Genomic DNA, 26,002 nt, shown 5'->3' with positions numbered 1-26,002 from the left:
TCCCGACTTTCGACTTCTGATTTCCAACTTCCACACTTCCTACTTCTGACTTTTGACTTCTTACTTCCTTCTTCTAACTTTCGCACTTTTAACTTCTAACTTCAGCACTTCTGACTTCCAGCTTCCTGGCTTCATACTTCCGACTTCCAATTTCCACACTTCTTACTTCCGACTTCCAAGAAAGGAAAGTTGGCAGTCAGAAGTGTGGAAGTCAGGAAGTTAGAAGTCAGAAGTGTGGAAGTTAGAAGTCAGAAGTGCGTTAGTTAGAAGAGGGAAGTAAGAAGTCAAGAAGTCGGAAGTAAGAAGTGTGGAAGTTGGAAATCAGAAGTCGAAAGGCAGGAAGTTAGAAGTCAGAAGTGCGGAAGTTGGAAGTCAGAAATGCGGGTTAGAAGAGGGAAGTAAGAAGTCAAAAAGTCGGAAGTAAGAAGTGTGGAAGTTGGAAATCTGAAGTCGAAAGTCTGGAAGTTAGAAGTGCGGAAGTTAGAAGTCAGAAGTGCAGAAGTTAGAAGAAGGAAGTAAGAAGTCAAGAAGTCGGAAGTAAGAAGTATGGAAATTTGAAATCAGAAGTCGAAAGTCAGGAAGTTTGAAGTCAGAAGTGTGGAAGTTAGAAGTCAGAAGTGTGGAAGTTAGAAGTAGGAAGAAGGAAGTCAAGAAGTTGGAAGTGAGAAGTGCAAAAGTTAGAAGTCAGAAATGGGAAGTACGGAAATCAATTGTCCCTCCAGAGCTTCCATACTTCGCCCATATATTAAATGATTTTCCTTTATTTCCCTTAATTCATAAATGCAACTTTTCTGCGCGAATTTATCAGTCGAACTGAAATTTGTTGCTGTTCTAAAATGCAGTATGCATCATTGGTTATATTCATTTGATTTTGAAGATAGGATGACCAATTATATGCATTGCTTTCCCAATTGATGTGATAAACATGTACATGTACTTGTGGGAAGTTTAAATAACAGCGGAATAGGCGGGACCCTAATTAACAACTTGTCCGTATGTTTTACTGATGACCTAAATGCACACACAAAGGGCCTTAATATATATAAATAAGATGTCGTGCGCTCGAGATAAGATGTTGATCGCACAAGATAAGATGTTGATCGCTCAAGATAATATGTTGATCGCTCGAGATAAGATGTTGATCGCTCAAGATATGATGTTGATCGCTCAAGATAATATGTTGATCGCTCAAGATAAGATGTTGATCGCTCGAGATAATATGTTGATCGCTCGAGATAAGATGTTGATCGCTCGAGATAATATGTTGATCGCTCAAGATAAGATGTCGTGCGCACGAAATAAGATGTTGATCGCTCGAGATAAGATGTTGGTCGCTCAAGATGATATGTTGATCGCTCAAGATAATATGTTGATCGCTCAAAATAAGATGTTGATCGCTCAAGATAATATGTTGATCGCTCAAGATAATATGTTGATCGCTCAAGATGATATGTTGATCGCTCGAGATAGGATGTCGTGCGAACGAGATAAGATGTTGATCGCTCAAGATAATATGTTGTGCGCACGAGATAATATGTTGATCGCTCGAGATAAGATGTCGTGCGCACGAGATAAGATGTTGATCGCTCAAGATAAGATGTCGTGCGCACGAGATAATTTAATCTTTAAAAAAAATAACATATGTCCTAAACATACCACCGTACAAAATTGACCCGCTTTATTTTTCACTTTATGTCTTAGCTGAGAATGCTTGTGGTCTGAAAAAGATAGATCAGCACGGTCTTGGCAATGTTTTTATGTGTTGAGTCTTTTTCTATTAAGGAGCTCAATAAAATATATTGTACAATAAAAGTTAGGCTGGCGCTATGAGAAGGGTAACACTTTTCATATACTCTGATGAACAGACTCAATCTAAATGGATAATTAAACGAAATAAAAAAAATAGATTATTTAGATACAAATTTACTTGTAAAATTAATCATGTTGTAAATATATGCCGTTATTGTGGATCATTATTGTTCTGGAGTATAAGTGCGAATACAAAGTAGCAGCCAACCTACAACGATAATATATAAACACTAATATCTGTTATTCACAATTTTCACTATGTACCTCCTATTTGATAATCAAATGGAAAGGATATTGTTTAATGCATTGAAAGGCTTTGACTAACGTATGTGGACATGTAACTTGTTTAAGATAACATTGTTTGTTAGTGTTCTTTAAACTTATCAGATTGAAAAATTGGGCTCATATGCTCAGTATATGGGTAAGAACTGCTAAAGCTTTCTTATAGTTGTCAAAGTCTCGTAGAAACAATCCCAATTCAGATATAATATCAGCTAAACAACTGTTTGCCAACTTTCAGTTACCTGTTCTTAAAAGCAGAAAATACACCAAAACACAGAGATCGACATTCTTTCCTTTACATTTTCATAATAGTTTAAACAGATAAAGGCCTACAACCATATAAAATGTATATATTTTCTGTTTCCTTTGTAATTACGCTGAACTTTACGTATAGGTTAATGTTCATTAATTGAATTAATTACAGATTTTGAAGCGAAGCATGTGGTTGTTAATAACAGTAATTAAAGTAAAACATAGGTTTACAAACATTGGAAATATTTTCTAAATCAGTTTACAGATAAATGAGGTAATAGTTTGAAAATCTATAGTAAAGCTAGTGATTTGCTTATTAGACTAGCGATACGAACGAATTACTTGAAAGTTCTGGTAATAGCAAAATATATATTAGCTCATTTTTTCTATCATGCTGAAATCATACTAAATTAGTTGAACCATTATTAATTCTGAATTACATTTTAATCATATAAACTAAGTAGGGTATCTACAGTTCTGACAAGTTGAGAATATGCTTTGGTCCGTTACTTCTTCTTTAAGTAAATAACTTGCGAATCCTACTACAAAGGTAAAGGTGTAGCATGACTGACTATTCAATAACTATTATAGACTTCCTACTGAATTAAAGTAAATTGACTATAACTACAGTCATAGTAAGTTAATTATATGCCTAAGCTCAGTATGAACTGATATGACAAGCACAGTCTTTAAACATATTATAGCATAAATATGTTCTCAGTCATAGTTAAGGACGTCATTTTCAGCCATTCTTTATTTGACCATACGCATTTTGGATCATAAAGGATCAGCATTAATGTTACTGGAAGAATCGTGACACCAACAATAAGAATGAATGCATTAGAAATTATTTTCTGAAAACGTAAATATGACAATATACATAACCTGTCTTTAAGAGTTATTTCATATGATAGATTATTACAGAAATAAGAATACCACTCCTGAATGATGCATGGTATTTATAAAGTTACAGAACTGAACTAGAATATGACGTATAATCATGATAATGATACCGATATATCAAATTCTCATTTAAACTAGACGCACGGTATGAGGTCATTGATCATCTGATTCCAATACGGATACAAAGACAAGTGTTTTTTTTATTCTATCTGACAGAATAAATAAAACAGAACAATACACACTTTCATTGACAGAATTAAATCGAGACGTAGAACTATGATCTTAAGCAGAAACCTCTAGGATACATTTTAATCATTCATCATGACATAAAAATGGATAATTAATGGCTTTTAAAATAGATTTTACAAGGTCCCTATTGTCAGTTATTGATTGACAAGAATCTAGTGAACAATGCAACGTCAAGTTTTCACCATCTGCTTTACTTTAAACAGATTAGTGATTTCGTTCAATGCTTTAATTTAGGTCTGTCGTATCATTATAAATACCACATGTGTAATCAACTAAAAATCATAACGCACATTAAAAACGAGTTTCATTGCAATCTTACAATTTATCAGGTAGCGACATACTGTCTGTGCAATTGAAGAGACATTATTCAATGGAAAAACACTCATTTTCTCATCTTACATTTCTATTAAAATGTTCAACATGAAAATGAAGGAAGTTAACTTCACATCGAACTTGATAAACATTTGCCAAAAGTTATTGCCATGTCTTTACAATGTAAATTGCAATGTCTTGTGTTTGTTACAAGTTTGTTAAAAGTTGTCTGTGTATTTTATGTATTCTTCATTTTTTTTTATTAACACGTCCACACTTCTGCGGGGAGCTGATGTTAAAGGAGCTCTGGCTATTACAGTTGGATACTCATCCCAGTCTATTGGTTTTCTAGCTCATTTCGTCACAAGAGATACAAAAAATCATGTATTTTTATGTGAAATTTGATATACGATTCAGAAAATTAAACGAATACATGTTTAAAACCCTACAACTGCCTTTAGAATGATTCCTTAGTAACTATATCTAACAGCATTTCTTTATTTCTTATTATTTTAAAGCATGCAGTTATATACTGTGGTGAAACATGTTGATGAAAGAACAAGATAATATTTACCGTTTATCCTACAGTCATCAACATATTGGAGGGTAACATGATAGAAGAAGCTTAAACCTAATTAACATTGTAAGGATAAAACGTAATTCTATATTACCAATGCGTTGAATGTTGTGTAAAGGTCTTACCAAACTATTTGTGCTTTTATAGTAGACAGTGACATATAGCTTACTAGGAAATTGTTAACAAGTTCAATCTTCACTCTAAATTAGTCAACACCATCCAGCTTCTTCTTACTGTTGATAATGGTCTTATTGTCTATTTCTATTTTGGTAGTCTTGGGGTGTTCAATAAATATCCAGAAAGAAGTCATTTTATTTCTTCACATAACATTAAACATCAATGAATGAATGTATAACACAATGAGGATTAGGAAAATATTAATTAAACTTTTAGAATTTATGTTTCTTCGGACATAAAATAAGTAAATGTTAGTATCCATGGCAACGTCATATGACGCCATCTGCACTATTTTTCAATAACAAAGCCTACAAAACGAAGGACAGGAAGCGCTTGTTATATCAAATCCGACCATGGACAATTACTCAAAAAAATGTATGGACCAAGCGCAGCCTAATACATGTATCAACAGATAATTCTTTGAGCTACATGTTTAGATTGATTAAAAATACTTACAAGAACTATAAGTTTGTGTTCACCCTTGCAATGGCAAAATGCGGACTTGACTCCCAGTGAAGAAGTTGCAATGTTTTTTCTATCAAGAATTCATAAAAATGACAATCAACAAATAAACACTCTACACAACACAGTTTGGACCACCGGTAATAGAAAGTTGAAATAGAATTTTAAGTGAAAGACAATATAAGACTTTGATGGTTATCATATATTATAGTAATTGCCATGTTAATGATGAGGCACTAACGTAAGCAACAACATACCGGTTTGATAGAAACAGAAGCATAATGGTGCACTGCCGAACTAGAAAAACGTAATGATGTGTTGGTGCTATCACATAAAAACAAATTATTCTGCTGCATTAATCACACTTAATGTGCTTGCTGTCGCATTGCTGATGAATATTTAATACCATATCTGCATTCTAATTACATTCAATTTACTTTGCTTAAATGTAACGTGCAATGATACTAAATACTTGTTTAATAACGTATAGGTTTATCGTCCAGTTAAGATATAATAAAGTGGTAAAATGCTCTTTTGTTTGTAAATAACTCTATAATAAGATATGCATAAGAGTTATCAAGCAAGATTGGAACGAAATTGATGGGGAATATATAATAACATGGGCACTAACTTGAATTAATATATTGTTGTTTGTAGAAGAGTATATGTAATATAAAATAGTGATACTATGGATTGTTACGACAAATGGAGGCACATGCTTTCGTCAGAATGTCAATATGTTTACTATAAAACAGTTTTTTGCAAAACAGTTTTACTGACATTTAACTAAAGCACAAGTAATTTTCGTCTTATCTATAGAAAGCGGATGATTCTAAAAAACATGAAAAAATGTAAAATAATAATTTTAAACCTTCGTCATGTGAATTGTTGAGTATATTATGTTGACAGGTTTTACACTTGCCTGTTTTTGTTTTAAGAGAATCTGTTGAGCATTATCCAGGGGAAAAGTATTGAATTGAATTTAGGATTTGCTCCACGTTAATCCTAATTCCATTTGAAGCTCTGGGAAAGTATTATCAATTTAGATGTCGCATGTTCAATCGCATGAAAATGATTGCGAAACTATAAATAGAAATACATCGTAAAGAGTGTGCATACAATCCATCAATCGGCACCGCATTGTTTTGTTCAAGCTAATAAGGACAGTTCGATAAGGTTGAATTATTTGATTTGATTTTGTCGCCAAAGGACCTTTTCGCAGATTTTATTTAAACTCAAGCATCTGAATTCATAATGAAAATGACCAATTGCAATAAATCTATAACAAATCGGATTGCGGTGTTTTGAGACAAGTTATCTTCATATTGGCTAGATACGCTACTCCTCTCTGTCTGGTGTTATTAGGTTAAACTTGGAGATCAATCTCAAAGCAAGTGATGTTTGATTTAGACCTTAATCCTGAAACAGCAGGACAGACTGAGCTCGGGGATTATTTTCAAAATTGAAGCCAAGAATTCATATTTCTCATACAGAAATATTGAAGTCGTCATTGGTTTATTTAAGGATACACTAAGGGGTAGAGGGGTGACCTGTTTTAACTTTTCTCCACATTCTTAAAAATAAACATAATGTGTAGCATACCAAAATGAAGGTGAAGGTTTGATCTATACCATGGTACTATATTAATAACATTTTATGCATCATGACTCGATTAAGATAACAAAATATGTAAATGTCTATTGTTATCTTCAAACAGACTCAACTCTCTCATCAGTACTCCAAGAGCTAAAATTTGGTGTGCAGTATGGGAGGCCAAGACGTAGTGTATCGCAGATATTCCCTAAATTGCCAAAAAAAAGGAGTTACAGGCAAATCAATTATTTTTAGGTATCTGTTTCCTTCTCCTGTGAATTAAAAGTGATTTTATTCAGGAATGGGTTCATTTATTAGGAAATTGTGATACACTTTTATAGAATATCATTCAAAGGAACAGACTGTTATGCAATTTCTTTCATATATAGAGGAATTGAATCACAAAAAAAAAACTTCACCAACTTGTGAATTTCTGTTAGAAACCGAAGAAAATGTCTAACGTGAATTAAATCCTTAGGTCCCACTTTCATCAAAGCGTGAGCTTCCCTTATTTTTCTGCCAACGAATCAAACTACTTCATTCGTTCATTAAATGTATTAATAGGTCCACGATTTGAAAAATTAGTAATAATTATTCACAAATAATAAACCCTCTCCACTAAGACAGCCAGTCAGAATCAGTTAAATGTAACTGATGAAATTCACTTATATAATTTCGATTACATCAAGACAATATAACTTCCATTAACGCTCCTTCTAGAGCCTTGAAGTAACCACATCATAATCATTGAGATTCAGGAAATCAAATGTTAAGCTGATGGTCCAGACTTACTGTGACTAAATTTAAAGCATGGTTGTTCTTTTCAAAAGGGTGTTATTGTAAACATATGTCAAATATCTACTGTTTAACTTTAAAATTCATGTTTTGGCATCTAATAGAGGAAAGTTTGCTGATTTTATATGAAATATAAACAAGAAATGTTGAAAAAATGTCAATTGACACCCTAGAGTATCCTTAAGCAACAAATACGAGGATGTATAGACGTTCTTAAATAAGGAAGAAAGACTGTTTCTTGGGTTGTACATTGTATGAAAATAATAACTGGTTTTCTTGTCATAGTGTTTCCTTTGTTTGCGTACCAATACTTCAGACTTAGTACCATGTTAAATGCGTTTATTATTTTATTTTGTTTATTCATTTGCATGTTCTGAAATTGCAACATTATTACTAAAACTAAGAAATAGGAATGTTAAGGGTACTCTTGCTCATACAAATAGTGCATGTTGTGATATGGTTATATTATTTAACGTTGACAAAATGCATTTTCTCAGATTGAAACATTTAAGCTGCACAAAAATATCAACGCATAATATTAAATGTGATTGTAAATGTAAAACACAATGTCTTCAAATTTGAAATAGTGCGCACGTCAATAAATCTTTTTCAAAGATACAACATTCTGGTTTGCTGCATTTAAATTTGACAAGTACTCGTACATTTTGTTCTTATCCAACATGATACGAATTTTATGTAAGGAAATGAAATTTTGAAAAATATTGATTTTGTTATTTCTTAAAAGGATTACGAATTTTGTCTTTGATCGTGAATTGATGGTAACAAATCATCATGATATATTTATGATCCTTTAATTGGCAAGCAGTATCTTCACAACACTAATAACACCGGTAGTTATCGCGAATAATAGCAAAGGTAGTTTATCGTCTCCAAACTACAAAGAATTGAAGACACACAGCCTGTCAGTCTTTAAACAATCAAAATGGACAGATAAGAGAAATTTGGGAAACCTTATACGGATATTAATATTCTGTTGTGATCATTTTTGTGTTTGGGTCATGAGACAAGCTAACATCGCTCTTTGCATTTAATAAACCGGTATAAATATTTAAGGTACATACTATCTTTAATGAAATGTGCGTAAAAAAATGAGCATGCAAGTGATGCCATTTGCACAAATTGTTAAATTGTTTCGTGTATTTCAATCTAATATCCTAAAGTATGCTTATAAGTAGCTGCTAAATTTCAATTAATATACTAGTATTTCTGTTTACAGTGAATGCACTATCTTTTACAGGTTTGAGATCTTACGTTTATTTTTACAGGCAGTCAAAAGGGTTATAGATTTCATGCATTTAATCTGCAACCGTATTTTTAGAATATTTTATCAAGTATGCCACGGTCTTTGTTTTTTCATTTCGAATTGCTTTAAACCAGTACAACGCTACTATATTTCCCGACTGTATGCGAGTTCGTTGTGATTTTGAGTTTCCATTGCTAAATTATCATATCACCCAAAAAGCTATAGAGGTGCATTGTTTTAATTTTGCTATTTTGAACCTTGCTTGTTTTAATATAGAAATATTTCCTTGGATATATGTAACTGCTAACATTTGGCGCTGGGAGGGATAAACAGTGACCAGGCTCCAGTAATTTACTAATTATACATCATTGCAATTGCATACATGTAAATTTTGTAGCTCTATGTCTGTTGTACTTCATCTTGCAAATTTCAATTCAGTATGTACTTGATATATGTCATCTAGGTTATGTTCTGGCATCTCATTATTCAGCATATTTTTATGTTTAATTTGAATTGTTTTGTCTTTCAGCATACGACTACGAAAGTCCGACATACTTTATTCCTCAACCACACAACGTCACCTTTCATATAGGGCAAACTGCAACGTTACTGTGTTCAGTTGAAAACCTCGGAAATAAAACTGTGAGTATTGTTATATAAACATACCTTGTTTTAGAATTACCTCCCCGCAATGAGACACATTTATAATAGCTTTTACATTTTTAGATCAGAGGTATATCCTTGGTTTCTAATATTTGCGGGAGAAATACTGCTTGTGAAGGCAATAAAAGAAAACAATAAATGAACAAAAAATATGAAAAATCACGTGGTTTTCATTTTTGTGATATTTGAAACTATCACAAAGGGATCCTTGTGGGCCTTTTTTCTGGACACATCTTATTAATTTAATAAATTTGTTAAACAAATGTATGCTGCATGATTGATATTGAATAACCGTGAAAAGGTTTTTCTTTGCTTCAGACATGTCGTCAGAACACATTTATTTTCGTTTTTGTTGGGATAAGTGTCAAGTTGGGTAAGCAAGTCCCAAGTGGCCCACTGAGCATTGTTCCAAGCTTGGGTGTCGAAGTTAGTTGTCCCTTATTGATGTTAGAATAACAAAAAGTGGAAAACCAAAGGTCGCCCAACACGACATAAACGAAAATGTTGCAGGCTCGGTTTGATTGAGCCTGTTCTTGGACGGTAGTGGAAATACAAGCTACCGTCCACGCCCTCTGGCCCCGGGTTGAGCAGAACTCAACATTTACACACATGTTATAAGTACCAGAATATGATTTAGAGACATCCGCAGATGTATTCATATGGCGTTGCACAAGGAACCTTCACTGATGCACAGAATGCAGTTCGGCATATGGTCCCTTTGTAAAATAATGGCTTTGCCCTAAACAAGAAAACAATGGGCAGAACTAAAGAAACCCGAATTTAGACAGGGGATCTATAGTTATGGAGCCTGCATATCACAGAAACCGCCAAAAGACAAAATTAAAAAGCAGGCACCATATTCAAGGGACTGATTTAACATTACCCAAAACTTTAAAAGCGGGTGTATTGGAACCACCCGAGCCAAATGTTTAAAGCCCCAACTTTTACTACCCTGGCAGTAAGTTTTGAAGGAGGAGCCTATCAAATAACAACGCTACTCTAGGCTGTCTGTTAGCTAAAAATAGCTCACTTTAAATGATTCACAGGCAAATGTAAACAATGGTCAGTTGAAGAAATTTGAACTAGTTTGCACGTTTTGATGGTTAAAAACTATTATTATCCATATTGTGCATCCATATCAGTATCAATCCTATGAAAAATTGAGTCAAGACTAGCATTCCTGATTTTTAATCTTGTTTATGTAAATTTAACAATGAAACTCAAAATCGAACATTCATTTAACTAAAATTCTGTCATTGCTGGCTGGTCCATTAATTGAGATAACCTAGCAATAAATGTAGAAATAATAAACTATTTAAGTATGGGATGCAGAACAATACACACAAATTAGCAAGTGCTGCTGTGATAAGGACTAATAAAAATGATAAGCTATTTGAAATAATATTCATCACTGTATGTCTGTAATTAGTAGTTCCCAATTTCTTTAAAACATTTTTTATGATATGACATATAAAAATATAACTGTAGAAATGACTATGATATTCTATTTGGTTTAAAAATTCAAGATTACTTTCTGGAGAAGTTTTGCAATGCACTCTAGCATTAATACATATGAAGCCTTCTGACGATGAGGTTTGTTGATAAGATTAACCACGTGGGAATTGTTTACATTCTCTGTTCCTCTAGGGTTCATGACCTCATTAGCTCCTCCCAGCAAATTCAAATTTTTGGCAGTTAGGTTTAAATAATTTTTTGAAACTATACTTCAACATTTTTTGTTTTAAAAAATAAAAACACCAATTGATAAAGAATATTTCAATGTGTATTTATGCAATTTTTCATAACTTTTTGTTCAGTGGTTTATTTAAAATTTTGAAAAAGGGCTCCCTGATGTGAAACATGCATAATTTATATAAAAACCTGCCCCGGCACCATCTTGTGGCTTATATATGGCAGTTGGGGGTTTAAGCTGAAAAATCAAACAGTACATTAGCACAACATAAATGTCGTGCTGAACGATCCGAAGAGATCGAAATATAACAGCTCTGACTGAAAGTATGGGGAAACATTTCATGGCCGCCACGCGGCTGTGATAAAAAAATAAAAAGTGGAAAACTTGCTTGAGGTATAGAATACTACTCTTGCCTATTAAAAGATAAGTCAAGCAGAATAAAACATGATTCATGAAACACACTACGACATAAGTGTGAAGCGTGAAAATGGAAAGATAACACAAGTCCTATTAATTTCGCTCAGAAGACGATGATACATGTTGATTAACTTTGTTTCCAGTGAAACAAAAACAGTTCCGGCAAATTGCTATGAAGACAAATCAGACGAAATGTCTCTAAATACACACTTTAATTTCGTTTTGTTTTTACAATATCTTCATTACAATTTGTTATTAATATAACTTGATCATATCTGACTGTTATATATGGTTTTCTTACACACGTGTCTCGGGAGAAGTCTCCTGTCTTAAAACAAAGGAAAACAGATGAGATTAAGTGTGAAAATTATCCCATCAAAGAGTTGCATCTACATCCAGTTTGTACTATATTGTATGTCATTCAATTCTGCCTGTGTGAATAAAATTCCTGCGGATATGTTAAATTTGTACTTGCTATGCGATTGATGTAACCTGTTACAACATATGCGTATCCCATATGTCATTAGAGAAGCTAATTTTACTTAAGTCATAGCAGGAGAAGGCTTGTTTGCGATTTCTAAGTTGATACGTGCTCCTCAGTGGTGGCTGTGCCACTGACTGTTCAAAGGCGGTGTCCAACTGTGTTTTTTGCTCGTTCGTTTTGTTCTGTAGCGTTTGCTTTGTCTGTGTCTCAGTGCGTGTGTATGCATGTGTTATTGTATGTGTGCATAGACGTGTGCACGTCTGCGTGTTGTGGTAAGCCCTTTAGGGAGGCTGCGTTATTGGAACGTGTTGAAGATTCAACCTTAGCTTTTTTTCCGGGTGGTATCACATCAAACCTGGCATTCGTTTGTGATGAGAATTGAATTAGTTAATTGCCTTATCCTCTGTTTTATGTAACGTTCATTTGATTTTAATCACAACTAGACAGTTTTCCCTTTGACACCGTCTCCCTGTGGAGTTACAGGTATACTGGAAATATTTAATTGAAACGCCAGCCACATTTGATTTATGTAAACTGTTTCATTATGACTTTATTATGAATATTGCTCTCTCTGATTTAGAGTTTTTAAATACTCAAGAGACGGTAAACACAGACACGATTATTTAATTTAACAGATTGTAATGATCAAATTTATCACGCAATGATAGGGCTTTGTACTCTCTGTTTATTTTTTGTATATCATACACATGTTAATTTCATTTGCCTAAAAGCTAATTTTAATACAACGCAAAAACAAGTTTTTGGTCATGGTAATTTTTCAACTATATTTGGTAAAATTACAAGACGTTTTATTAAAAGAGATAACGACCCAACTGTTTTGAGACACACCGTATGATTAGTGTTCAACCCATTTACATTTGGGCACGACGCTTCCCTCTTTGATTGTGTCTGGAAGAGGGGAAGGACTCTGTGATAGGCAGTAACTGTTGTTAAATCTCATCAGGACTGAACTTTGATTTCTGTCTTCTGGCCTGTTTCGTCGTATCCTTAGGGGTGTTTTTCTTCATGCTCTGTCTTCTTGCGTTTTCTTTTAAAATAATTACACAAGAGTATTTATGTGTTTACATGCCATGCCTTCTGTTGCTGTTGCGTGTTTAAGAGATTTCACCTGGCGCGGATTACTTTACTTATACTGTCCCGTGAATTTAGAACATGGTGGATGTAAACGTGATGTCAGAAGACTTCAGGTACCGTTACATCTAAAGTGCTCGTGTACTTCTTTACCGGAAGAAATTATTCTGCATTCAATGCATTTACAATAGATAGGGTGAGTGCAGAGGCTAATTAATGAAAAGTTTAATAATGACAAAACAGATAATGCTTTTCTTGCACTTAAATTCTACAGACATTATTTAGAGCCAGATTCCATTTGATATAGAACTTGACACTTATACATATCTTTTAAGTCAGTTTCCATGCAAGACTTAGCTTTAAAGTATTGATCCCAAGGGATTGTAGAAACAGTTGATTACTACGGAATCTTGGAGATATGCAGAAACTGCCTCGTAAAAAAAACATTATACTTTCGTAAATACATTCAAAGAAGATCGCGAATATGTCAGTTTTTGTGCGTTTTGTTTGGTAATTTATTTATAATTTCCATTCAGCGCATATTTTGATGCATCATATACTCATCAAATACTCTTGAACTGCCACCACATACAGTTTTAAACAACATGTCTTTAACTTATACGAGCCGTGTTTAAGTGGGAAAGCCACACGACATGTCGACGATTCTCTATCCAAGTCCAAGACTTTGCTAAAAATGTTTTGACGGACACCGTTAATCTTTCTTCTCCATTTAAAGACGGATAGCCATCGTTTGAACTGTTCTGTGTTGGTGATGTCAGAAAAACACAAATTGCATTAGTCACATATTTCGAAAAAAATAAACGTTTCACGTTTACAAATTTCTCTTCATATGACTCAAAACACCGAACGTTTCAGGTTTTCGGAATATTGTGAAAATAGTGACAGAAAATACTTTATAAAATGCCTGAGCTTAAAATAGTCCAGATTTTACAAATGTTCAAATGAAACGTACTCTTTTGTTTGATTGCAAGTTTAAGATTCTCATTCTATTTGTTTAACTTTACGTCTTTCATTTATTTTGAAGTTTCTAAATTATGGTTGAAATAATTAACAGAAATGGTCTTAAAGGAAGCACAATAGTTTGCAGCAGATGCATTTGTACAAAACGCATCTTTAATCATAATGCAGAAATTTAGAATTATGAAAAAAAAAACCCTCAAAATTAGTGCATGGCTGTTACATTGTTATCGACTGATATCTTTCCTCGTGCTGGTTTTAAGAATTAAGTTTAAGTTTTGATATGAGTGTGCTCGTTGAATTCATTAATTTCTACAATGGGCTGTTTAAAAGACTATTAGTGACAGTCTTCGGAAGGTTTTTTGATTATGTCGTTGCTATGAGTTGCTCGCAGTACTTTATCAAATACAGTCTGAATCTTAAAATCTATAAACACAACGCATTTGATACGGAAAGGAAACAAATATTGATTGAGATGAACAAGCGCTAACATTGATTATAAGTGCGTCTGGATAGTTTAGAGCGAATTTATGTATCTCGAATGGTTTCAGAATAACTTGATTTCAATAACATTCTGGAATTGTCTTTCGAACGATCTGATAAAACAACACATATAATCGTTTATTCAATGTTTTCAGATTAAATTAAATCGCGTGTCAATTAGTGAATGAAGACACTCTGGAAACTTATAATGCAACCAAGCAGAATAATAACAGATTAAATCTGTTTGTGAGAGGTAATGGAAAGTGCAACACGTCTCCAGCTTTAAGCGGAAATCTATTATAGAAATATTGCTCCCAAAGGACCAGAAAATATAACAACTCAATTGTTGTCCGTCCCAGCTTTATCAGATGACTAACAAATCAAGTGTAGGTAATTGTCGCCACTTGACAGATGAGATACAGATTCAAATTTTCAAATGCTAATTTAATGCGATTTATTAGTACTCAAAAAACAGTGTGCTCTTAAAATTTCCTCAGAGAAATGATTGTAAGATTAGGTACGTTTAGGTAGGGATTGACCCAATCATCCGGGACGGTTTGCATGCTGTGATGCATTTCGCAGACATCATACCGTTTAATTCTGTCTGTTCAAAATGTAAGATATCTTCTGTTCTATTCTGCTCTGACCTGTGTCTTTGATAAGTCAGTTAATGTTTTATGATATTGTATTTTTGTTTCATGTTTTGATCTGCCTACCTTCCAATTTAAAATGCTTGGTATCTTATTACCGTAATGTAATTTTAATTTCTTTTATAATAGTTCAATTCCCATTTTTTATTGAACATTATATAAATGTTTTTTATGTAAAGCACTTTTGAACGTATTTTTATATGAAAAGAGTGCTATATAAATGAGGTATATAATAATAATAATAATAATACGATTACAAGAATATAGACATCATACGTGCTGCAGACTTGAAATATAAACCAAAATATAACGGAAAAATATATATAAGTGTAAGACCTACTCTAACGAAAACATCATATAGTTGGAAACTCAGACAGGGTCTTGTTTTCTTCATCGTAGATAATTACAATAGTAGTGTATTGCGATAACAAACTCATGTTTACTCATTATGCATGTAAAGAAACTGCCTGCAAACTTTCGGAAGGTAAGCTATACTAAAACAATTTTGTTCAATCCTTCAAATACGGTGCAAAATTCCTCAAGCCTTCTGGGCACATTTGTACATAAACAAAAATGAAAACAATAAAAACAAATTTGGTAAACAGAAGGTATTAATTGCAAACTTAATAGCCTAACCACATTACACTATAATACACTGTTCTTTTGTAACAAGACAGTTTAATTAAAATTACGCACAGCCAGGTGAATCCTTTACACAAACAACAGTAACTACAGAAGAAATATAACATAATTAACATAGTTAATAATTAACATAATATATACATTATCGCGTATATTTTTTAAATCAAAATGGATAGAACTGTAAACGTTTGAACTCGCTGACTGTGCAGTATCCAGATCAGGAAGCTTCTTAACTAATGGAAATATTATTTAGCTGGCTAGTGTAATGATCTCCAGTGAAACAGTTACACAACATTCTAAGCAAAGAATACAGTGCTGTCACTAAATATAAAAAGTTCGTCTGGGAAATAATGAGAACAACACACAAGACCTTTCAATTTGAATATTTAGGTAATTACACAGTCCGGTAGTCGTAAGTTTTGGTTATATTTACATTAATTTTTATCCTGTTTCAGGTTGTGTGGAGAAAAGCATCAAATCCTCACCCCATCGCAATAGGAGAGTTCATATACGCCCCAGATAAACGGTATTCAGTCCAGATCTCAAAGGAGAGGAGGGAATACAATCTACAAATTCATAACATTCGACAAGAAGATTCAGGCGTTTATCATTGTCAAATAAGCACCAAAGAAAAGCTCATCAGACATATTTTGCTTACAGTTGAGGGTAAGTCTGTCTTAGTTCTTTTGCAGTCTGTGTAAATGTCAATATAGATGATCATATGGAAATAAAATCGCTATTAATTTCATTTATTACAGATAAAAACAAAATAAAAATTCACACATTTGAGAAAAAAACAAACACTATTTTTGCATGCATGCCATGAAAAAGTTATTAAATATCACTCTTATACAGAGCTTAAAACAATTGTTTCCACATTATACAAAAGTGATGAAAACGTCTAAAATATAATCAAGAAAAAAATTTAGAAAGTTTGCTGATGATGACTAAGTGACATTTTTTTCTAAATTCAGTCAATAGTTCTGTGCCATTATTTTCTTAAAATTTAGCATTTCACAGACATGATATTTATAACTAGTTGACATAACAGAAGAAAATTGAATACTACATTTAATTTATTAATATCATGAAATCTAAATATAGTACAAATTTGCTCGATTGAAAAGTCGACTTTAAATTCACATCCGAAATATACCTATCCGAAACTCGTAAATGTATAGTATTATTATTCCTGTATTTACCTCTTCGAATGCGATCATCAAACGGTGGGTACGGTAGATTAATGGAAAGCTATGAAGACACATATACGATGTATTTAACTCTTCTTCATAAAGGGATTCATTTTAAAGCTAATTCGTTCAAACTTTCATTCTTTTTATTGGGTCTTCTTACATCACTGCATGTAGAGACAGAATTTTCCAACTCAGTTGTAAAATATATAAGTTATTGGAATGCAGTGATTTAACAAATATCAGATATTTTGCTTTCCCCGCTATGCTATTCAAATCCCATTATTGGATATGAATTACACTACAAACTCAAATTGATTTCATTCGTTCCAAACTAGCAAAAAATATAATCAATTACATCTAAGTATTAAAGGGGTATAAGTATTCATTGATTTAAAACGATACTTTAATATTCCCGATATAAAATTTCTTTAAATTTCCATCTTTCGAAAAGATCAAACATAGTCAAAACAGAAATTACTGTTTTTACAAATCCATGTGTTAAACCGTAACAAAATTGCTTACGTTTTTCTAACATTTATATGGATTTATGACTTTAGGGAATACATATGCTTAACTTGTATACTATGTGATATAAAATAAAACATCCTGGTTTATTTATTAAGATATAATGGAATAATTTTATAAAAAAAGTCATGGAGATTAACGTTTCATTGCGTTTTTCAACAAATTATTGTATTTAACCTCTTTAAAAATGAAAGAATTTCATAAAAACTGAATATTTCTAATAATTTCAATATAATTGATAGTTTAACATCTGCATTCGATAGAAATCGAGTCAATCGGGACGAAAAAATAACTGTAGCTTCGGAATTCATTTATTTCCAATCTATCTTGCCTTCCCCAGGCCTATAAGGCACCATGAGTACAAGTTTGCATTAATTTTCTGATGAGTCTTGGTAAAACTTCCAATGCAAAAAGTGCATACATGTAGCACATACCGGTATGTTCCTATATTCATACCACTTCTTAGGAATATTAAGTTTATCAAATTTGTATTATACACATCTGGCGTAACAATACTAAGCGCTAGGTCAAAATGAGTAACTGAGTAGACGTTAACGTTTCGAACACATTCATATCATGGCCAGTATCCGACTAACCAACTTTGAATAGTCTTCGAAGGCTACAAGTTCTAATCGCATATGGTGCATTATTATCAGCGCAGCTCAGCGTGCTTTGGAATAGTAAATATTTAAAGTGTTATCTTAGAGTAATTGATTATTTACACGCCAGAAATATTAAAAAGAATATTTAAAAACTATGATGAACTGTCTTTATTTGATAAATAAAATTGTGTTAATTATTTCTTTATTTCTATTTACTCCGCCAGGACGCCCGAACGATGCACCTTCCCGTGCGCACCTAACAGAAGAAACGGAAGGTAACTCTTTTAATATTTACATTAAATTACTTATAAATATAATCGTAATGAAAACGTTCTATGACGTTGATGCGAATTGCATATCGGAGATAATTTCGAAATAAATGCGTAACTACGGTGCATAATACATGACGCAGATCGAAACGTTTGAAAACCATTTATGTCGCAATATGAGTTAAGATTTGATTAAAATTGATACGTCAATTTGAATGTCCGAGATATTTGTTATTTCAAAAATGTATTAAGTTCAATGAATTAGACATTACAGTGTAAATGAAACACTTCTTCAAAAATAACATGCTAGCATCTTGGGTAGAAATCGACATACGGACATGTAAGATATTCGTCCTAGTTTGTAAAAAAGTCATATAGGCGAAAGCGTATTCGCCATATACATAGAAAGTATCATAAAATAAGCGTAAAATAATGAAATTATTGGTATTGCAGTTAATTTAGACAATGAATTTGATAACCTAACTAAAAATCAACAATAAATCGGATCTTTAGCCGAGTTGTTTCTGTTCATGTATATCAATATTTCTCATCAGCTGCACTCTTAGAAAAATACAAACATGCATTGTAACACAGTTTCGGATATTAATCCGTTCTATCGTGTACATTTATGTAGAATGTCCTTAAATCATTTCAAATCATCATCTACAAACTTTTTATGCCAGGGAATGCACAAATTGTACCAGTGAAGAAAGGCTGAAATTGATCAGGACTTAAATTACCATGTTTACAAAAACAATGCAGACTGGCGTTCATGACCTTAAATAACGACCATAGACGTGTGATCATTCTAATAAGCAGTGACATGACTCATAAACTTTGTCGCCATAAATAGGACCAACTGAAAAATACATTTTTATGACGTCAGATGAAATGTGTTGCGCAGATGTATTAATAATTGCATTGTAAAGTCATCTCTGAGAAAAGTAGCAATAACAATTTTGTATCAGCTGCATGCTTTGAAGAAACAAAACGCAATTCCTATTGGCCGTCTTGAACAAAGGTTAAATGAATGTATATTTCCCCATTCTGATATGTCAAACTTACGATATGACTGATAACTGTAAAACCAGCTGAAAATTTGTTCACTTATGCAAAACAATTTGTAATTTTTGCTTTAAAATGAAATTCAAGTTATTTGCAACCGAACAAAACTAGGAGTTTCAACAAATTTATTTGTCAGTCAATAGAAACCAAAGTTCCATTTTTCTTGTTGTCTCTTATTTATCATTGTTACCTTTCGCTTGACAACTTGACTTGAGGTTTCGCATTCAATATTTTTCTTTATTTCGTTTGGAAACATTTATGTTAATTTGGCAAATACTGTAAGGATATTGGTATTTCCTATCCATAACGTTTATCAGTATGTTCACATGATTAAATATTGTTTTTATTTTACAGAGGGAGATATGATTCCACCATACATTATGCCAGGTAAGATAATTTCACCAAATTTATGGACAGGTAAGCTAATTCATACACACATAATGCAAGATTAGATGTTCCGCCATATATAATGTCAGGTAACCTCAGGTCAGGTAAGGCGACTTTACATAATGTCAGGTAAATTAATTTCTCCAAGTTTAAATTCCACGAAATATGAAAAAGGATAGTTTTGTGACGAGTACAAACAAACATAACATTTTACAAACTTCAAGTAACAATTGTAGACTTGTCTAACCCAGTACCCGTAGTAATTAACATTTAGGATCTGAAATATTTACATGTGATAGGCAAGTTTTCATTTTTCCATAACTTTGCTTGTTTATATTATACAGCTATATTGTGATTAAATATCACTGATATTGCATGCAATGGGTAAAATAAATAGATTAAGATAGGTTTGATAGTGCGAATGCAAGCGTATGATAAATTCATGTTGATAACGTAATTACTTGAGAGATATGGTGAGATTTTACATTGTATTTGCTTTGCACGTCTATCAAACCTTGATCATTATAAGACAATACGTTAGCAACCCTTATTACTGGAACCACAAACAATAGGAAATTTCAAAACTGAAACTTTGGCACCAAAATCGACTAGAACCTATCGTTCGGACACATTGATTCAAACGTTGCTGGATTGATTCAGCAATTTAATAATTTCATCATTATGATATGCTCATATCAAGTTAAACATTAGTATTAGTGTTCGTTGTATGCGTGTTATCTTGTTAAAATCGTTTCCTCTGCAACATAGTGGTGTTGACAAACAAAACTGAATATAATTTGAAAAGCATATAATATAAACGTTCTAGAAAATTAATTTTCATCGATTAATCACTTAATAATTTTGTCATGGACATGGCTAATCGTGATGTTTTACTTGAAATTTAGACAAAAATTAGTCGCAGCGTTCTTTTTTTTTTTGTTTTTTTTTTAATTTTAGATAATGTAGCTATGAAACATTTCATAAGATATTTCATCTTTCATTTACAACTATAATGTATAGCCATAGATGAATTACAGATCACTTAGAAATACAGATGAGTTATAGAACACTATGATAACATAGATTACCTACACAAATTATGTTTCTATCCAACAGAGATCGTTTTGTCTGGTAATGAGTACGTTAACGCCGGTGATACAATAAGGCTGGTATGCAACGTAACTGGAAATACAGATATACCTCAGGATGTCGACTGGTTTAGAGATGGCATATTGCTGCGGCCTTTCAGCTCACCAAAAATTCACATTCGAAAAGACACGTCCATCACACGAAGAAAATTGGACAGTGTTCTAGAAATACACAATAGCAACTTAGATGATGATGGTTTATATATATGCAGAAACTCTGAAACATTAATTGCAAGTCTCAAAGTGAATATCTTAAATGGTAAGTAAATTCTATAACTATACTGTATTTCACTCGTTTGTCTTCTTTTTATGTTCGCAGCCCTAAGAAATGGCGAATATACTTGTCTGGATGTCCTGAAAATTGTCAGAAAAGGGAGCAATTGTAATTTGTCTCATCAAGTGTTCAATCTGACTAAAGTACTTGATCTTCTAAACGAAGATCTGAGAACGACCCATTCACATTCGTCTTCTGTATATTTTGGATTTCCATTATTGCTATTTTTATGTTATCCAATCAGACGTGTTCGATTGTCAAAGGATAAGAAAAATATGCGGTTATTCCAGGACTCGAACCCGGGACCCCTCGCTTACAAAGCAAGTGGCCTACCGACTGAGCTAACCGGCCATCTGATACATTACGACATAAGAATTGTAAATATCAAAAGTCAATGCTACATGTAGATTTGCAAGATGTTGTAAGCTAGGCTCTGATGAGCTAGCGAAAGAGCTGTCAGAACGAGGCAATGAATAGGTCGTTTTCAGATCCTATGCGTAGCGTAATAGGAGATGTACTTTAGTCAGATTGATCAAGTGTTGCACTTACTTTGATGAATTTCAAAATGAAAATTAAACGTTTTACATAGCCCCAACGATACATAGTTTTGCCTTTATACACATACTTGCATTTAACGGTTAAGTATATTCTGTACATCCAATAACAGTTAAACAAACATAAAATTATTTGCATTAAGTTCATCTACTTGAATATTTGCCACATAAAAAAATGAAATATCAGCGTCTGGAAATATACAGCGTTATTTCAAAAACAATATATTTGTGTAAGTTTTATTTATTATTTTCAGAAATAAAATCAAACACAGGTAAAAGAGGAACTGCGGGTGATGCTAAAAGCGGACAAATTTGCAATAGGCAGTGGTGGACTTTGTTTTTCTCAGTTTTTCTCACTACAGTCGTCACAAAAGCTTTCATCTACCTCAGCTGACGTCATCTTATGATGTCATGATTGCAGTGATGACTTCATGTGATTTTAATTATTTGTACTACATTCCAGTAAAATCAGTTACGTGTGTACACATTAATGTGGCATCAAACTGTATCTTTGGATACTTCTAGTTGCACAAGAGCAAGCACATAATTATATCTTATTTATAGTGTCACATCTTGAATAGGTTGTAGTCTATGTACAATTACAATTCGTGATATAGACATTGAACATTATGTCAGATTGCATTGTGTCAGATTGCATTAAGGAAACACACTCTTAACATAAAAGAACAATCGGTCACAGATTCTTGTTTACAGCAAATTTCTTTGATGACAGAGTCATGCAATTATATTTCTTATTACTGTGACAGTGGCCTTTACGCTCTGAAACGTATTATTGTTCATAATTATGAAGTTTATAGTAGAAATTCGTTTTTTCTCAAGGCGTTATAACGCTTTTAAACACCTTTTTACGTATATAGTGTATACGTTGACCTCTTTGGATGTGTAGTTTAAAAGACTAGTACTCACGCTGTAGTGATGCATCGTTTTATTGGTCAACTTAAAAAGTCTTTATTTTGTCGAAAAGAAGTCGAGTTCCACCTCCCTCAGTTAACATCTCTTGGAAAAACTAAGTAAATGTTTTCACGGAGGTTTTCTTTCTCCGCGGAGGTTAATTTACTAAGCATCAAACCAGTTGCAAAAACATGATTTTTATTAGAGAAGTATTTGCCCTTTACAGATGAAGTGAACAGAAGTTACTGTGTATTAAAGGAAACATGAATTTTAATAAATGTTTTGGTTAGTGTCATTGTATGATTATGATTCATCGAGTGACGAAGTAATTGTGAATGTGTTTTTTTTTTCTACTCTAAAAGAAGATAGTATTCTTATACATTTACTGAAAATAAAAGGAAACAATGATATTGAACAAATGTAATTCTTGACCTAGACATTCGACAGGAGAATTAATATTTTTCTATTAAATCTATTGTAATGTTATTCATCACATTGTCATACCTTAACTGTAGGTATCTGAATTGGTCAAAGATGTGTCTATTCAATAATTTTACATAAAATGTTTCTGCTCTGGCTGAACAGCCAAGATGCATGTATCAATTTGATAAACATAGTTTGCATATGAAATTATATGAATACAGAAACGGGTCTTCACATTTGTTACATATTTGTTTTGGCAATTATATATTTGGAAGAAATTCATCAGAAAATAGTCATTCTATCCATTTAATCTATCATTGTTGGTTTCGCAAGCAAGAAGTATTGAAATAAGTCAGGCTGTTTCAACACCCATCGTTTGGTTCAGACTCTTTTAAAGTCAAATAGAAACGTAAAACTTGAAATTATATTGAAATCAAAACAAATGTTCAGCTTTCGGAATATGTTCACATTGAGCGAGTGTAATAATGTATATCATACATTTCTAATTGAAATCTAATTTTGTGCAGTAGATTTAATGTCCATTAAATAAGTCTTTAACAGATTATCGGAATATAAAAGTGAAAATTGTCTAAAAACTATAATTGCTTAAATGAGTCTGACCATCTTCAATACTTACACCCAAAATGAAGGAAGGAAGGGAGGTTGATTTTAATATTTAACAGATTGCGTGAACTGAAAAGTGACAAGTAAAGATGACCTATCCCTATGTCCTGAATTTGTTCTCATTTCTATATTACATTTGCCTTTTCTTAATATTGCTCTGCAGTAAGTAATATATCCTAAAGAGGAAGTGACAGTAAAAAGTTGTCATTGTTGCTCTCCTGCTGGAACTTCGCAAGCCTTTATTTACTCTGTCTAAGTCACGCAAAAATTGTTACCGTTTCAGTAAACTTACACTTGCATAGACCGACTACTCTCGTGTTAGTCGGTTATTGGTTTAAAACTAAATTCAAATATGATATTGAAATTCGTACATTAAGCTTTTAATTATTAAGGTGTTTCATTTTTAAAAATGGCATTATACATGTTTCATCATAAGATTAATGTTAAACCAATATCATGTCAAATCATCTTTTTACGCGCACGTGTTATTTTCATTGATTTCCTGCTTATCACCTGAGCAAAACGTTATCAGAAGAATTATGTTTTAATAGAGATATTCTGCTGTTTTCAAAATTACCATCATATTTATAAGTTATTAGCTTTGTATCGGGAAATATGCACGAGTTCTGCAAAGGAAATATTGCGCGACTTTAGGAGGCTAAAGAACGAGTGCATATTTCTCGATCTTTTTATTACATATGTATCTACACGTATAAATGTATTGTAGATATTATGAGTTTGTTCAATATCCTGAATAAGATTTATAATATTGAACTATATAACAGAATAGATGCAACGGCACACATTAACTTACGTCACGCGCCCGATGTGAAATTCAGGCGTCAGTGTATGGACAAATACTGACGTTTCCGGTGCCATTGTAACTTAACGGGGAAAAGAAACGAGTATGCAATAAGATTTTTTATTTAACTATGTTATAAATCGTTCAAAAACCTGATAATGGACACAAGCCTGAGTGAAAGGGTTGGTAGATATGACAAAGGCTCCGTAAGCCTTTCAATATGTGTTGTAATACATGACTGACCTGATAACATGCAAAACAAATGTTTGAGATCCGAATGGGCAAGCCCTTTTTAAAGTATTTGTTTTACCAACCTGATATATTTAAATAATAATGATGAAAATAGGACATTGATATAATTTTATATATCATAACATTTTGTAAATAAACAATATATTATGTGAATATGTGCTTTCACGATAATATAATATTGTTAAGCGACCACCTGTATTGTTTCAAGTTTTAATTAAATGTTAAAGTCGTTGGCCGAAAAGTATACGCATGGAATTCAATACAGACTAGAGCTACTGTTCTCCCAACATATCTTTTTTATTATCAGTGCTTTGCCAACCTACAATATAGATTGTATTATTATATTGATTATTATTTATAAAGCATTTCAAATTACAGACGCTCGTCAAAATCTATCGGCGTTTTGGAAAATTATTTTGAATTCACATTGTTACTGTGTACCAGATGTCTACATACATTAAGATTACCATGTATTTGTCAGAATTGTATCAGCTGATCTATTGAAAAGTGAATGCAGCGTTTCCAATACAAAGATTTGATTTGGCATTGTCTCTTTTATTGTTTATCCTATGCTTACAATGTGTCCCCTCAGAAATGTTATCACATCAAATGTCCATTAATCATTGTGCTACACTTTGCTGTTTTCCCTTAACATTTATTTCATAACCGTGTTACAAGCGGTTTACATCACTTTCCTGATTATATGTCATGGTATAAATATAACATAAAAATGTATGATGTTGACAATTCGGTTGTTTCAGAGCAATAAAATTTATAATTGATACTAAACGAGTGTTTTATTTATTTTTCTTATAAGTTATAATCAAGATTTTGTTTTCATGTGAGCGATGGCTTGTTATTTATTATGCTTCATAATAAAATCAGAATACACGTGTTGAAACAGGTGATGCCGGACAAGGAGTCTCTCGGCGTAATTTCAGCTGTTGCACTAGCATTTAATTTTATGAAAAGGGGTGTACTTTAAAAGTATGATGAAGATATCTAATATATGATTCATGTTCTGAACCCTTCGGCTTGGTTTATTCATTTTCTTTGAATAATATTTAACGGTTCCAACGTTATGCTCTGAACATAAGAGCGCGACGGAGGGAACCATTAAAGTAATATAATGAGTTTCAAGACACCATATCCAAGAAGATATTCCGTATGAGTAGGTAATCTATGTATTTATTGT

General features: G+C 32.6%; 1 protein-coding gene across 4 annotated transcripts in view; it reads left to right on the top strand.

Annotated features, from left to right (window-relative positions):
- LOC123522910 (zwei Ig domain protein zig-8-like) overlaps positions 1-25,589 on the top strand; it is a 269,951-nt gene extending 244,362 nt beyond the window's left edge. For 3 of the 4 annotated variants that reach the window (XM_045300424.2, XM_045300423.2, XM_045300421.2), the window contains exons 3-8: positions 9,205-9,317; positions 16,233-16,443; positions 18,322-18,372; positions 19,786-19,818; positions 20,935-21,225; positions 22,049-25,589. In XM_045300424.2, the coding sequence (XP_045156359.2) occupies positions 9,205-9,317; positions 16,233-16,443; positions 18,322-18,372; positions 19,786-19,818; positions 20,935-21,225; positions 22,049-22,188 (839 nt within the window). In that variant the 3' untranslated portion in view covers positions 22,189-25,589. The remainder of the gene's footprint in view (positions 1-9,204; positions 9,318-16,232; positions 16,444-18,321; positions 18,373-19,785; positions 19,819-20,934; positions 21,226-22,048) is intronic. The other variant, XM_045300425.2, reaches the window with a different exon arrangement.
- The last annotated feature ends 413 nt before the right edge of the window (positions 25,590-26,002 follow it).

This window comes from Mercenaria mercenaria, chromosome 8 (genome assembly GCF_021730395.1).
Source record: "Mercenaria mercenaria strain notata chromosome 8, MADL_Memer_1, whole genome shotgun sequence".
Classification (NCBI taxonomy): domain Eukaryota; kingdom Metazoa; phylum Mollusca; class Bivalvia; order Venerida; family Veneridae; genus Mercenaria; species Mercenaria mercenaria.
This window is presented reverse-complemented; position numbering and strand designations above follow the sequence as displayed.